Source organism: Vitis vinifera, chromosome 12, assembly GCF_030704535.1.
Source record: "Vitis vinifera cultivar Pinot Noir 40024 chromosome 12, ASM3070453v1".
Classification (NCBI taxonomy): domain Eukaryota; kingdom Viridiplantae; phylum Streptophyta; class Magnoliopsida; order Vitales; family Vitaceae; genus Vitis; species Vitis vinifera.
The window spans coordinates 3,414,311-3,429,931 of NC_081816.1; the positions used below are offsets into that span (position 1 = coordinate 3,414,311).

The following is a 15,621-nucleotide window of genomic DNA, read 5'->3' on the forward strand; positions in this document are numbered from 1 at the left end:
CCCTCATGACACAAGAAGAAACCCAGAGCATACAGAATATCCTTCGAAGTAACCATGACATCTTCGCATGGACACATTCGGATATGAAGGGAATTCATCCCTCTATCGCCTCTCACAAGCTTAACGTCTTTCCAGCAGCCAGACCCATTCGACAGAAGATTAGACGATTTCACCCGGATAGACAAAGAGTTATCCAAGAAGAAATTAACAAATTGTTGGAAGCCGGATTCATCAGAGAGGTATATTATCCGGATTGGTTGGCAAATGTAGTAGTGGTACCAAAGAAAGAGGGCAAATGGCGAATCTGTGTTGATTACACCAATCTCAATAATGCATGTCCAAAGGACAGTTTTCCCTTACCGCGGATAGATCAAATTGTGGATTCCACTTCCGGGCAAGGGATGCTCTCTTTCTTGGATGCCTTCTCCGGCTATCACCAAATTCCCATGTCTCCGGATGACGAAGAAAAAACAGCATTCATAACGCCACACGGCCTCTATTGCTACAAAGTCATGCCATTCGGACTCAAAAACGCTGGCGCCACGTATCAAAGATTGATGACTAAAATCTTCAAACCTCTGATAGGCCGCTCGGTCGAGGTATACATTGACGATATCGTGGTTAAAAGCAAAACTCGAGAGCAGCATATCCTCCATTTACAAGAAGTATTTTACCTCTTGCGAAAGTATGACATGAAGCTAAATCCTTCCAAATGTGCCTTTGGCGTGAGTGCTGGCAAATTTCTGGGATTTATGGTCAGCCAAAGAGGCATAGAAGTCAGCCCGGATCAAGTCAAAGCAGTCATGGAGACACCTCCTCCCAGGAACAAAAAGGAGTTACAACGCCTCACAGGCAAGCTCGTTGCGTTAGGACGTTTTATAGCCCGCTTCACTGACGAGTTGCGACCCTTCTTCTTAGCGATACGAAAAGCTGGAACGCAGGGATGGACGGACAATTGCCAAAACGCGTTGGAAAGAATTAAACACTGTCTTATGCATCCGCCCATCTTGAGCAGCCCCATGCCAAAGGAGAAGCTATATATGTATTTAGCTGTCTCAGAATGGGCAATCAGCGCCGTTCTATTCCGCTGCCCTTCGCCAAAGGAGCAGAAACCTGTCTACTATGTCAGCAGAGCTTTGGCAGATGTAGAAACCAGGTATTCAAAAATGGAGCTAACAGCCTTAGCTCTTCGAAGTGCTGCTCAAAAGCTCCGCCCCTATTTTCAAGCTCACCCAGTGATTGTACTGACCGACCAGCCCCTTCGTAGCATTCTACACAAGCCAGATTTAACTGGGCGAATGCTACAGTGGGCCATCGAATTGAGCGAATTTGGAATCGAATTCCAACCCAGATTATCCAAAAAAGGCCAAGTAATGGCCGACTTCGTGCTCGAATATTCACGAAGACCCGACCAGCACCACGAATCAGGTGAACAGGAGTGGTGGACTCTACGAGTTGACGGAGCCTCACGCTCATCAGGCTCTGGAGTTGGGCTCTTATTGCAGTCCCCAACTGGGGAACATCTGGAGCAGGCCATCCGGCTGGGATTCTCCGCGTCTAACAATGAAGCAGAATACGAGGCCATCCTGTCCGGATTGGACCTCGCTCTTGCGCTATCCGTCTCCAAACTCCGAATCTACAGCGACTCGCAACTAGTGGTAAGGCATGTCCAGAAAGAATATGAGGCTAAGGACTCACGCATGGCGCGATACTTGGCCAAAGTAAGAAGCACCTTACAGCAATTCACCGAGTGGACAATTGAAAAAATTAAGCGAGCTGACAACGGGCGCGCTGACGCCTTGGCCGGTATAGCTGCTTCCCTCCCCATCAGAGAAGCCATTCTATTGCCTATCCATGTACAAGCCAATCCCTCTGTCGCAGAAAATTCCACTTGCAACTCCATTGAAGCAAACCAAGCGGATGATCAAGAGTGGACGCATGATATTGCAGAATATCTCCGGACAGGAACTTTACCCGAAGATCCTAAACGAGGGCACAAAATCCGGGTGCAAGCTGCCCGTTTCACCCTGATTGGGGGGCACCTGTACAAGCGATCCTTCACAGGGCCTTATCTTCGCTGTCTTGGGCATTCAGAGGCCCAGTATGTGTTAGCTGAGTTACATGAAGGAGTATGCGGAAATCATACGGGAGGACGATCCCTAGCACATAGAGCTCATTCACAAGGATACTATTGGCCAACAATGAAGAAAGACGCGGCAGCATATGTCCAAAAATGTGATAAATGTCAAAGATACGCTCCCATTCCACATATACCATCAATCGCATTAAAATCGGTCTCAAGCCCATGGCCTTTCGCGCAGTGGGGCATGGACATAGTGGGACCCCTCCCAGCAGCACCCGCCCAAAAGAAATTCCTTCTTGTCGCCACTGATTACTTCAGTAAATGGGTAGAAGCTGAAGCATATGCAAGCATCAAAGATAAAGATGTTACCAAGTTCGTATGGAAGAACATTGTTTGCCGTTATGGGATTCCCCAAATCATCATAGCTGACAACGGTCCACAATTTGACAGCATTGCATTCAGGAATTTCTGTTCGGAATTGAATATCCAGAATTCATACTCCACGCCACGTTATCCTCAAAGCAATGGCCAGGCGGAAGCCACAAACAAAACTCTAGTCAATGCCTTGAAGAAAAGGCTGGAGCGAGCCAAAGGGAAGTGGGTGGAGGAACTACCCGGCGTCCTGTGGGCCTATCGGACCACACCCGGACGACCAACAGGAAATACTCCTTTTGCCCTCACATATGGAATGGATGCAGTCATTCCCACTGAAATAGGTCTTCCTACTATCCGGACTGATGCAGCAAAGCAAAAAGATGCCGACACGGAACTAGGAAGAAATTTGGACTGGGCAGACGAAGTCAGAGAAAGCGCATCCATCCGGATGGCAGATTATCAACAAAGAGCATCAGCGCATTACAATCGAAAAGTCAGGCCCAGAAACTTCAAAAATGGTACGCTAGTACTTAGAAAAGTTTTTGAGAATACTGCTGAAGTAGGCGCAGGAAAATTCCAAGCCAATTGGGAGGGACCCTACATAGTGTCTAAGGCAAATGAAAATGGAGCCTATCATTTACAAAAGCTAGATGGCACTCCGTTACTCAGACCATGGAATGTGTTTAATTTAAAGCAGTATTATCAGTAGAAAGTGTACACAAGTGCAAATGAGAAAGAAGTAAGTTTTATTGATATGAGTAAATGTAAATTACAAAGAGACATCCGGACCACAAAAATATACAGAAGGAAAAATTACAGCAGAAAAATTGCAAGAAGATATAAACTATCGGGGAGCAGGTTTCTCATGGAGCTTCTTTTCTTCACTTGGAGGAATTGAAGGGGTATCTCGCTTTATACCGTTCTTCTTCATGCAGCAGCGATACCCAAAGATAAATGTATCATCCACTTGTCTCTGGTAATCCGCTGCAAGTTCCTCCCTTTCCACAGCAAACTCCCGTTCAAGTTCCTCTTTTTGCACATCCAGACGCAGCTGCAAGTCTTCCTTCTGTTTCTTTTCATTCAAAACTTCTGTCCGGAGTCGACTCAATTCATCCCTTAGCCGGGCTGCCTCACCCTCCGCCTCATGAAGGCGGCCCGCAGTTGATTCTTCTTGACCCTTTGCCTCAGCCAACTCCACCCGGAGGGCTTCATTTTCCTCTCGCATGGTGGATAGACTGGCCTCAGCCTCCTCCATTCTCAGACGCAGTTGATTTTCAATCTCTTGGTGCCGAGAGGAGAAGGTCCTCATATAGTCTGCGGTCTGCAGCAGCTGAGTAAAAAGAGCGTGTTGTTGAGACATGCTGCGGAGGCCCCTCACCAGCTAACACACAAACAAGAAAAGCAAAAACATAAATCATACTACAACAAACACATCAGTGCAACAAAAAGTCAAAAAGCAAAAACACAAGACAACGGCGTACCGTTTCTATCATATCAAACATCTTAGCAGAGGGCTTGATGGCTTTCCAGTCAGGAGTAATCTGCTTTAACTTAGCTTCCAACTCCGCGTAGCTGAAAGGGCTAGCGGGAGCGGCATCATCAGCAGATTGCTCCTCGGATGAGGAAGGAGAGGGTAGCTCGTGTCCCGGAATCGGAGCCCCCATATTTTCGTCCGGGCACATAGGTCCGGATGCATCCTCAGCCGGAATTATTGCCGGAACGGCTGAGGTCTCAGTAGCCATCTCCACCTCGCCTCCATCCGGATGAGCGTCATGGGCAGAAGCGCAACTAATTTCAATCTCTTGCTGCCGCTCTTGAAGCCGCTCAAAGAGTCCGGACTGTAGATCGCGCGTCAAACGCGGCTTCTTGAGGGGAGGCTCTTTCACCAGGACTATAGCCAGGCGATCCGGGTCGTCGGAAGGCTGACTTTGGCTTTCTGCCCCCGCTTCCTCCAACGGGGCCGTTTCAGCTGCATCCGGATTGAGGTTGCCCGGATGGTTGATAGATGCAGCTTCCTCAGCCACGTTGGCTAGACGCGCAGCCGCGATTAAGGAGGGACCTGAGTGATTCAACCCCGACATGCGCCCGGGGCCGCTTGAGATAGAATGCGGAGCAGCATTTACTGGCTCCTCTATCATTACTTCCCCCTCATAGGTAGTTTGTGGAGGAGGAAACTCCTTGGGAGGAGTGGGTTCCTTCGCATCCTTCCCATGCTTCTTCACCAGCTTCCCCCTTTTTCCTGAAGTTTTCTTCGGAGGGGAGTCCGGACCCCGCTTCTGCCCGGGAGCCTTCCGGATAGTGCCTTCAGTCTTTTTCTGATCTCTATCCTCCAGGAGCTTTCGCCGCCTTTCAGCGTCAGCTTCTTTAGCTTCCTGATAGAGGGGGAGCTCTTTCACTGTATAATGCTCCCCAGGCACTATCTCATCCTTTGCCAATTTCCTAGGAAGGATGTTGATAACATATTCCTGGGGCTCCCGGACGACCTCTGTCAAATTCCGCGCCGAGAGCAATGTTTTGTAGGCCCTCTCCTTGGGATCTATTTCAAATAATTTGCAGACACAGGCAAAGGATGCCTTTTCCACCCAATCCACAAGGTGGCCCCTCAATTCCAAACCTGCATTGTCAGCAACAAAAGGTGAGAATTCCGCCCGGAAAGATCAGAAAAAATCAGCAAAGCAAAATCTAAAAAAAAAAAAAAAAAAAAAAAAAAAAAAAAAAAAATCGCAAAACAAGATTACCCGGAACTTTTAGGGTATAATTCGGAGAAAAAGGCCTCGACGGATGCTGCGATAGCCCCGCCCATCCACCCCAGACTGCCACCAGCCCCTTCGCCCCTCCCTTTGTCGAATCTGGCAGTTCTGTCACCATTTGAAGGGAGGGCAGGTGAGCGGACACACTGAAGATATCATTCTTTGCTTTCTTCAGGGAATAGACAAAGAACACTTCCAGTAGCGTCAGGTCGAGGCTGTACAGCATGTTGATGATGCTGCATCCCATCAGCACCCGGACAAGGTTGGGGTGAATAAAGATGGGGGGAATTTGAGAGAAGTGGAGGAATTCCTTGAACAACGCCGGCAGAGGGAACCGGAGCCCCGCGTTGAATTGTTCCTTTGTGAAGAGGATAGCGTTTTTTCCACCTTTCTCAGTAGGCATAGCCGCCTCCTCGTTCACCAGGTCTATCAATACGTCATGGGGGATCAGGAATCGCTCCCGGAACTCCTTCGCATTTAATTTGTCTATCGCCTTTTCGCTAGCCTCGCTGACCCGGACAGACGAAACAATCTTTTTTGGAGCCATTTCTTACCACAAAGCCAAAGCAAAATCTACACGCAAAAACAATGCAAATGGTTCAGACCAAGCAATCAGAAAATACACAAACCCTAACTCAAAGCCGTCAGAAAAACCCCTCAAAAACCCCTCCAAACAACAACAAAGTACCAACATTCAACAACAATTGCGAACGACTCGTCCAAAACAATGCCCAAGCAAGCCAGAAAGCAAGTATAAAGAACCAGCAAACGCAACCAAAGGAACGGCAGTAGCAAAGAGATACGTACCAAATACAGCACCGAAGAAGAAGAACGGGTACCGCCTTGATACGAAATCACCAGCAGCAAACCAACAAAGTTGCGATACAAAAGCACTAGTACAAAAGAGCTTTCGGAGTCTTTTTTTTCTTTTCTCAGAAAAGCAAAGGGCGTAGAAAAAGCAGTAAGAAGAAAGACTCTCAAGAGAATGCAGTAGGAAAAAATACAAAAAGAGGTACAGTACCCTATTTATAGCAGGACAGCCCCTCGGAAAGCCAAACCAACAGCCATGTTATCATTGAAACGACATATTGTCTGGGGATACGCAGGGTCGGCGGCTCGTCATAAAAAATGCCTTTTTGGCTTCCGCACCCCCACTCGCCACGTGGCCCAGTCAGACGAAGAGACTTCTTCAGTTTTCAAAAGCCAGTTATTTTTAACCCGCCCATTTTTTGGGCAAAATAGGCAAGTTAAAAAGGGGGGCAATGTAGGGACCCCTCCCCTTGGGAAACACGTGGCACGCGGCTCATAGTGACGCGTGGCACGTGTTATCAGCCGGACCATCATTATCCGGATTCCCCTATCAGCCGGACCATCATTATCCGGATTCCCCTAAGGATATGCATGGTATAGACATCCTATCCGGACCGCCTCAAGGAAAGGCAAACGACGTTTCATCTTCTCCTATCCAAGGAAGAGCAAACGACGCTGGCAGAGCGTACACATCCGGATAGTCTCCACAACACATCCGGATAGTCAGCATGAGCCATCCGGATATAAATCTTCTGGATGGTCAATTAAAGTAAAGCGAGTCTTACACGCAACCACAACAAGCAGCCATGGTCCACATCCCATCACCTGCAGAATGAGAAGACAAGAGGAAGTGACAGCAAGTCACTTCCCACGATCATTCTGCATAATCGCTTCCCACGATCTCTGACGGCCGCATCACCTACCATAGTCTCTGACAGCCATTCATAGGATGATATTGCTCCTACTAACACCTATTGTCATCATCACAACAGAAAAGATCTCCTCCCCATTAATGAGAGGAACAGTACCCCTGAAGCTGGATATATATACCTTCGCACGAAGAAGAAAGGGGATCTCCTGGTAACCTCTTGATACCTAGAAAAAAGCCAACTGATTGATATATCTCTTTCTCACCATGGCTAATAAAACCATCGGAGGGTGCGTCCGGACACTCTGTCCGGATGCCTTTTGCAGGTGCAACCACTGAATCAAGAACCCCTTGTGTGTTGAGAATCACGTGTCCATCCATATAGCAGCAACGTGGACCATCGGACACGCGAGGCGACAACACTATCGGTATTCTAAATTTTTATATATTATAAATTAAATATATGAGTAGATATAATTATTTTTATTTTTAAATCCAACATATGTGGGTGCTCAAAAGGAATTTGAAAATCTATCAAAATACTTTTCTTTTTATTTTTGCATGGAGGATAGATTTTATGGATTCTTTACTTTAAAAATATAAGAGGAGGGGGAGAAAATCATATTTGAATTAATTTCTATAGGAAAATTCAGAAATTAAAAAAAAAAAAAAAAGATAATATCCATAATGCCACAACCCTTAAGGATCCATTATTTAGGTATAATTTGGATATACTTTTTATTTTTTTATTTTTAAAAATAAAAAATAAGAAATTTATATAAAATTTATTAATATTTTAGTTAACTTTCAGAAATTAAATCACAATTTTAATATTTAGAAGCTTTCCAAAATAAACTTTAACTTTCTAGTATATCTTTTATATTTGGTTTGTAACTTCAAGTAGTATTCTTAATCTATTAAAATTTCCAAACTTGAGTAAACTTGTGAGACTTTGTAAAAATATGAGCAATTTAATCATTTAATTGTACTCTTCCCCCATGGCGCGCAGGCTCTTTAATAAAATGATATTCTATATCGGCCTGATTGTTTCGATAAAGAAAAACTGGACTTTTTGATAATGTAATAATCAATGATATCTATTTCATATCATAAATGTGTTGTTGTTTTTTATAACCTTTAATTGTACATCTAGCTTTGTATCTTTCTACTACTCTTTTTTATATTCTTCTCTAGTTTATCACATATTATTTGTTTTTCTTATTGTTTTTATTTCCTCATCCATGACATTTTTCGATTGTTTTAATCATTTGTTCATAACCTAAAAATAGGGAGAAAAGAATAAGAGAATGAAAACAAAACATATAAAGTGACAAAGAATAATAATAGGGAGAAAATAACAAGAGAACGAAAAAATATATGCAAAAACACAATAATTTACATGGTTCAATCTCAAACCTATGTCCACATGTGAAGACGAAGAATTTCTACTAGTATGCCCAAGAAGATATTTTTTATTTTTTATTTTTGGTCAAAATCTCTTCCTATATTTTTTTTCTAATAACTGAGGAAGATTTTCATTTTATATAGGAAACTGAGTGTATAATTATCAAAGATGTCTTTTATTAAAAAAAGATCTCATAATATGATATTTTCTTTATAATAATAAAAAACTCACTTACAATAATATTTTCTATTAGAAAGCTATAATAACTTTCCAATTGAATCAAAAATAGAATCTGAGACACTTTCCAATGCTATTAATTCACAATTTATAAAAAGATAAAAGAGGTTAACAATTTACAAAAGATAAACAAAATAAAAAAAAGTTAGATCGTTTTTTGTTTTCTATTACCTCATAAATAGCTTGTAGATTTCTAAAATGTGATATCTTTTCATTTGAATTTTCTAATGCAGTTTGAACTTCATGAGTTGATAGAAGTGATGATAAAGGTGCATTAATAGTATCATAGTTGCTATTTTGAATACCTTAATCTTCTCCTTCGTTAAACTTGATATCTCTACTAACGACAATGTTTTCATTATTTGGATTGTATAGTTTGTAGCCTTTGCAACTTGAGTCATAACGAGTGAAAATATATTTTGCCTTCTTCTCATCTAACTTTGATTGCTTTTGATCTAGCAAACAATGTATGCAATGCTTTCAAACACTCTCAAATATGAAATATTTGGAACTATCCCATAAGATAATTAATGGTTATAAAATCAATATATTTTTTTATTCTTCTTTTTAATCTCTCTTCATGGGCTTGCAACTATCCCATAAATTAATTAATGGTTATAAAATCTAAATCTTTAGATTCTTCAATGTGCATGACAGTATAATTAAACTTCAAATCTAACATTTAAAGCATTTTTTCAATCACACAAGTGTCATTCAAACTTTAACCATTTCTTTTTAGTAATTCACAATTGTTAGTGCTTTAAAAAAATAATTGGAGATTGATTCCGATATATGTATATTCAAACTTTTATATTCTTTTCCAAGACTTTGAAGATAAACTTTTTGTACTTTATCAACTATTCTTTTTTTTCTTTTTTTTGTATATTTTATAATCTCTCTCATGATTCTTTGGTGATAGCTGTGTTTGAAATCTACTGGAAAGTATCTTCAATCATTGCTTGATAGATTATGATAAGAGCATTTTTGTCTTTTTTTCCTTATATTTAAAAAAAAAAAATCTCTTTAATTTTGAGATAGAGTGGTTTAATCTCAGGACTCTTTGTAGCCTTCTCTACAAGCTTTCATGCATCTTGTGAACTAAGCGAAGTATTCGTTTGATACTCCAATTATCATAATTGTCTTTATTGAGATGGGGGACTTGCAATGAATATATCACACTTATCATATTTTTTGTATTCTTTTTATACCAATTTGTTGGAGTAATAAGGTTGAAAACACACACAAACAATTACATAAAAGAAGATAAATAATTAAGAAGAATTTAAAAAAAAAAAATTGTAGAAACTAAATCAATCATTTAAAACAAAATATTCCAATCAATTTTAAGAAGCTAAATTAGATTCTAACATTGTGGAACTTCCTAAGACCAAGTTTAACCTTCCAACAATGAACTCATGAAAGTAGCAATATAAACATCACACGATAAATAAGGCAAATGAAATGTGTTCCTTAGTGATTTTTATGGAGGGGGTGCAAACTAAGAAATTGTCAATCCCGCAAAGTAAGAAGCAAATGAAATGTGTTCATGATTTGTTACTTGGGCAAGGAAGAAATTCTTTGGATGAAGTTGGAGCATGAGAGGTTCAATCTCAACAGGCTCATATGGTTATATTTTGTTGTGTATGACAAAGGAAAATGTCTGACTTCAAAGCCATTGCCTTGAAGACTGGCGATAGCACAAATGTCCAAAATGGAAGGGGACCATGTTGTCGAAACAAAAGGAGTAGGTAGAACAATTCTAGAAGTAGAGGGCGACGAGTATAACAACTGGGGTTTTAGGGCATGTTGAAGCAAGAAAGTTGGAGAGTGTGATACATATTGATATTAATGTTGATATAAGATTCTATTTTATTGGTTAATTGCAATTTTAGATTGAATCAAATAAGATGTACAATGTGTCATCCTATGTTTTAGAAAGAGTTCTCTCTACATATTTGTGTTAGTGGGTTAGTGGTTAATTTATTTAGGAGTTTGATTTTCTATTTGGGCTAGTGTGTTAATGGGCATTATTTTTTTTTTTTTTTTAAATATTTCTCTCTTTCTTACATTTGTAAAGAAATCTTCTTTGTGAATTATCATTTGGTATCAAAGCCAAATTGATAAGATGACAAATAACATTGGTCTTACCCTAACCCAACCTACCATCCCACTTTTTCAAAGAAGCAACTATGATGCCTAGAGTACGAACATGAGGACTCTTTTAATCCCCTAAGATTTGTGGATGCTTGTGGATAAGGGTTATGCTGATAAGGAGATTCCTTCAAAGATATTGGAGAAATTTGAAAGAAAGAAGCTAAGATGTTTTTTTTTATTTTTTATGAGCAATTTCCAAAACTTTCTTCCCTCAAATTTCTACAGCAACAAAGTCCAAAAGTCACTCATGAAAAATGGTGATTGTTTACATGATTTTTTTTTTTTTTTACTATGTTGGAAATTATGAACCAAATTTAGAAATACGGTAAACAATTATTTGATAAAAAAATTAGTCAAAATTTTTTTGAAAAGCTTAGTTAAGAATTATGATAATGTGGTTGCAACAATAGAATAGTCCAAAGATTTAAGTGTACTAACCATTTATGAGTTACTTGGTTCCCTTCAATCTCATGAATATAGGTTGAAATTAAAGATATGAAGAAACATCTATTGAAAATATTCTTGTTGTGGTAGAATAGGTGGAAAAAGTGGTGGATTTTCCAGTAACCACAACTACTACTTAATACAATTTAGTGAAAAAGATGAAAGTTACAATTGTAAGTCTAACTCAATGTTATTATCGTAGACGGAAATAAAAACATGTCAAATTTGTTGAGGAAAAGGAGAACGACAATGAAGAATTTAAAACTTTATTTCTTATTTGTTATTTTACAAACGAGTGTGTTCCAAATGTTTGACACAAGAATAGTGGTTGTAGTAATCACATAACAGCAAACTTTGAGCTTTTACACATTTGGATAAATCAATGACCATTAAGGTGAAGATGAGTGATGCAACAATTAAAAGGTACAAGGTAGAGGCATTGTAAAGATAAAATAAGGTGAAATAAGCGGTATGAAAAATGTTTTAAATGTTCCTAATTTAGATACAAGTTTGCTTACTGTGGGTAGGAATGACAACGGAGCGGGTTCGGGACGGGTCGCTCCCATCCCAACCCGCCCCGTTTATTCAAAACAATTCTCATTCCCGTCTCATTTAAAAAATTAAATGGGCAGGGTAGGTATGATAAATTCGCCCCATTTAACTCTTTTTTTTAATTTTAATTTTTTTAAAATTTTTTTTAAAAATTTTGAATTACATTAAAATAAATATATTTTATAAATAATTAAATTATTCTATTTTTTATAACTTATTTTATTAAAAATATTTTATTATTATCTATATATTAAAAATAGTAAAATAAAAATTTAAATTAAATTTATTTTAAAATTTAAATTAAATTTATTTTAAAATTTAAATTAAATTTAATTTTAAAATTAATTTTATATATAATCAGGGTGGGACGGGCAATATCCAAACCCACACCGGGTTTTTTAAAAAAAAATCTCAAACCCGTTTATTAAAATTGAACCGCGTCCCTTTAGGAGTAAAGTGGGTACCCGAAAAAATCCACCCTATTGTCATCCCTAAGCGTGGGGCAAATTTTATGAAAATACTATATATTCATTTGTTTTTAGATCTGAAACCTCATCAAGAAGAGTCACAATTATCCATTATGATAATCAATCCATGAGAACTCGATATTTCATGGGCACATTCGGCACAAAGAGATACGTCCTCATCTTGTCATAGAGTTGGTAGACAAAGGAACCACTAAAATGTCATATTGTAGCACCAATGAGCAACTTACAGATATATTTATGAGATCTTTATCTATAGAGTTGTTGAAATTTCATTGTCTATTTAAAGACATATTTGACGAACACTTCACTCTAATTAGACTTGCAATAAAATTAGTAGCTCTAACTGTTTTCACTTCAAAATAAATCCATTTAGGCCAAGCTAAACGTATGTGGCTCAAGCCAAACTAGAAAATAAATTGTCCAAACATATGATCATAAGAATGGGAGAAGCAACAAAAAGAATCTAGACAGAAAATATGATCAATCTCTTACAAAGACATAAGAGGAACTACGGGAGGTCCTCCTCCATACCTTATAGGCCTTATCAGTACCCGATACAAATCCAGAACGCAGAGCACGAACTATGGTCATCTCCTTCAATGCTGTTGCACGAATTTGTACGTCATTGATGATTTTGAAATCATCCATAGCATGCTCCCTGCCAATCTCAATCTCAATCTCCTTCAATTCACTAAAAAACTTCAAATTTGGAGGTCTCCAAGGTTTTGTCTTAAGGCTAGTTTCTTCAAATTCATCCCATTTTCCTATAACCATCTCGCAGCATATCTCCAATACTTCTAAAACAAACTCCTTCCCTACTTCGTCCCCTTCACCACACAATTCCCTCCAGATATCTAAGCATCTTCCTTTCCAACCTTCCAAAAATCTTTCATAAGATCTTTCATCCTCAAACTTACTGGTCATAGGTTTTCCTGACTGAGAAAACAAGAGATGTTAATTAGTAAGCTTAAAAATTTGGAGTAACAAAACAAATATTGTATTTATTACATTATTTCCTGTCGAATCGCTGTGATATAATCGTAAGTACTGCACTGGATATTGCAAATTTAGTTCCTGCAATTACATGAAAAGAAATATTTTAATATGCCCATAAAGAATTTAAATTCAAAGTCGTGTTTATTTGTTTTTTTTATTTTCTTTAATTATAAATATAACTTAAAATTATATGGTGTTTAATAGTGTTAAGTATTAAGTTATTTGTTGTTGTAATATTTTATTTTAAGTATTCATTTCAGCGAAAAGCACGAGCAATTTATTTAAATGTCTTCACAAAAAACTTATCAAAAAATAAAAAAGGTCTTCACAAAAAGTTTGTTTTGGAAATTCAACTTCTTTGGTAAGTTAATATTAATTTTTATTTTTAAAATAAAAAACAAAAAAAATGTATCATGTAGAATTTAAAAAAATAAAAATCTAACTCCTATGCATGAAAATCATATTTATCTTAAAATTTCAATAATATATTTTTAAGTCTTTATTACCATGTATAAAAACCTTAAAAATATTATAAAATATAAAAAAAAAATATTATAATAAAATGACAAGATTTGCTACAAGATATGTAATTCAAAAAATTATAAAATTATAATTACTAAAACCTTAAATTCTTATAGAAATTTATAAAATGAAATAAATAATTGATATAATAAATTTTTTTTTATCACAACATGAAGCAAAATAGTTGATGATAAACTATGGTAAATACCTAGAAGTACTAGAGAGTAAAAGAAGATTAAAAATATGAAAAATTATAAAATTTGTATCAAACATGAGAGACAAAAAAATGAAACAATTTAAATAAATTGATTAACCAACTATTTTCCATAATTGTTTGCTTTTAAACCTTTAAAAAACAAAAATTGAGAACCCTTTATTCATGATACTCAGTATTTTTAATGAAAGTGTTACATTTGAAAGTGTTTTTAGTGATTTTTAAAAGTATTTTCTAAATTTTATAGAATACCTAAATTTTTTTCAAAAACAGTTTTTAAACTAAAATCATTTTTTAAAATTATTTTAGTAAGCTAAAAAAATTGCTTCTTTATAAAAAATAAAAAAATAAAAAGGTTGGATAGATGAAGAACCCTTTGGTGATGATCACATATAGGGTTTTATGGGCGTTATTACAAAGCTTAAGGCGAAAAGAAAATGGAGAGATAAGTACCCGCAATTTAGAGGAGGCGCCATAGATGTCGAAAGCCTGAAGGTCTAGGTTTAAGAATGGCAAGGATAAGCATACTTGTCTCCATCTTCTGGAGAGGGTGCTAACCCTAGCTATACCTCTCAAACCCAGCTTTGAGAGTATATGCCGAATCATGTCATCTGGAAGGCAATTCACCGGATCCTGATTCTTCGATCGATGTTGCTTTCGCTCTCTCCTGACCATCGCTGGAGCTTTCCCTTTCCCCAGAAAACAACAAGGAAAGAGACTTGAATTTAATGTTTGTGACTCGTTGTTGAAATCTATGCACAACTTTTCTTTCTTTTCTTTGCTTCCTCAGTCGTGTCCTAGAATTCTAAGCTTGTTTTCGTAATACACAGAGCACTGGCGTATTCAATTCTAAACTCTGGTCACAGTAGGAACGATGCAGTACTTGAGTTTTTAGATGGTGGGTTTAGAGTTTAAGGTGGAGACGTGGAGAAAGATGGTAAGGTTTATTATGGCTTTGTAGGTCTACAGTCTCTCCGACAAACCAGCTGGAACTGTTTAAATTTAAATATCAAAAAGTTGTTAAAATTGATTTAATATTTGAAACTAATCGGATAAATTTTAGAAAGCGTTTTTAATCTTTTCAAGATTTGAAAATAATTTTTTAATAAAAAATTGAAAATATATTTTTAAATAAATATTTTTTTAAGTATTAAAAAGATTAGAAAGTTTGCTAAATTAATTAATTGTATGTATAGTTTTACCTTATTGAATGCATTACCACACTCTTTTTTTACATCTACAGTGCAATACTCCCTTATGCTTCTAAGTGATTTCCTAGAAGCCTTTATTGAAGTTTCGCAAAGAAATATCTGATCTTTATTGTAACAAAAAATTACTCTTAAAATTTTTTTTGAAAGTTTGAGAGTTAGGGGATCAAGGTTTTTATGAATGACTATATTTTCCCAGAGTTCATGAAAATCCATGACTCCTTTTAAATAAAATATCTCAATTTATATTTATAAAAGGGAAAAGTAGATTTTAACTCAATACTATGAAAATATATAGAAAAAAACCCCAAAATTTTTAAATTAATATTATATTTATTTACTTAAAAATCATTTGAAATATATGCATTTTTTCACGAGTCATATAATTATTTCCTAAAATGTTTTTCCTTTCTTCTTGTTATGTTTATTATTATTATTATTATTGTCATTATCTGAAAAAAATTTCTCCAAAAACAAACACTTTTTTTTTTCTTCTCCCTATCAACAAACATTTC

General features: G+C 37.3%; 2 protein-coding genes across 2 annotated transcripts; both read right to left on the reverse strand.

The window, feature by feature from the left end:
- Positions 1 to 3,187: 3,187 nt before the first annotated feature.
- LOC132254783 (uncharacterized) lies at positions 3,188 to 7,305 on the reverse strand. Its single transcript, XM_059741296.1, has 5 exons — positions 6,230 to 7,305; positions 6,016 to 6,101; positions 5,197 to 5,781; positions 3,940 to 5,072; positions 3,188 to 3,839 (listed from the first exon to the last, which is right to left on the reverse strand). Exons 3-5 carry the CDS (start codon positions 5,753 to 5,755, stop codon positions 3,303 to 3,305), a joined length of 2,229 nt encoding a protein of 742 aa, XP_059597279.1. The 5' UTR covers positions 5,756 to 5,781; positions 6,016 to 6,101; positions 6,230 to 7,305; the 3' UTR covers positions 3,188 to 3,302.
- Positions 7,306 to 12,519: 5,214 nt separating this feature from the next.
- On the reverse strand, positions 12,520 to 14,797 carry LOC109123528 (uncharacterized). The gene is made up of 3 exons (XM_019223473.2): positions 14,352 to 14,797; positions 13,175 to 13,240; positions 12,520 to 13,102 (listed from the first exon to the last, which is right to left on the reverse strand). Exons 1-3 carry the CDS (start codon positions 14,571 to 14,573, stop codon positions 12,647 to 12,649), a joined length of 744 nt encoding a protein of 247 aa, XP_019079018.1. The 5' UTR covers positions 14,574 to 14,797; the 3' UTR covers positions 12,520 to 12,646.
- Between the last annotated feature and the right edge of the window lie 824 nt (positions 14,798 to 15,621).

Bases quoted from the DNA above. Each gene is read 5' to 3' on its own strand.
- LOC132254783 (XM_059741296.1), bottom strand. From the start codon at position 5,755: ATGGCTCCAAAAAAGATTGTTTCGTCTGTCCGGGTCAGCGAGGCTAGC. The intron at 5,073-5,196 runs GTAATCTTGTTT...CTGACAATGCAG, and splicing joins TTATACCCTAAAAGTTCCGG to GTTTGGAATTGAGGGGCCAC. The intron at 3,840-3,939 runs GTACGCCGTTGT...TTTGTGTGTTAG, and splicing joins TGTTTGATATGATAGAAACG to CTGGTGAGGGGCCTCCGCAG.
- LOC109123528 (XM_019223473.2), bottom strand. From the start codon at position 14,573: ATGGTCAGGAGAGAGCGAAAGCAACATCGATCGAAGAATCAGGATCCG. The intron at 13,241-14,351 runs GTACTTATCTCT...ATGTAATTGCAG, and splicing joins GCGCCTCCTCTAAATTGCGG to GAACTAAATTTGCAATATCC. The intron at 13,103-13,174 runs GTAATAAATACA...TTGTTTTCTCAG, and splicing joins GCGATTCGACAGGAAATAAT to TCAGGAAAACCTATGACCAG.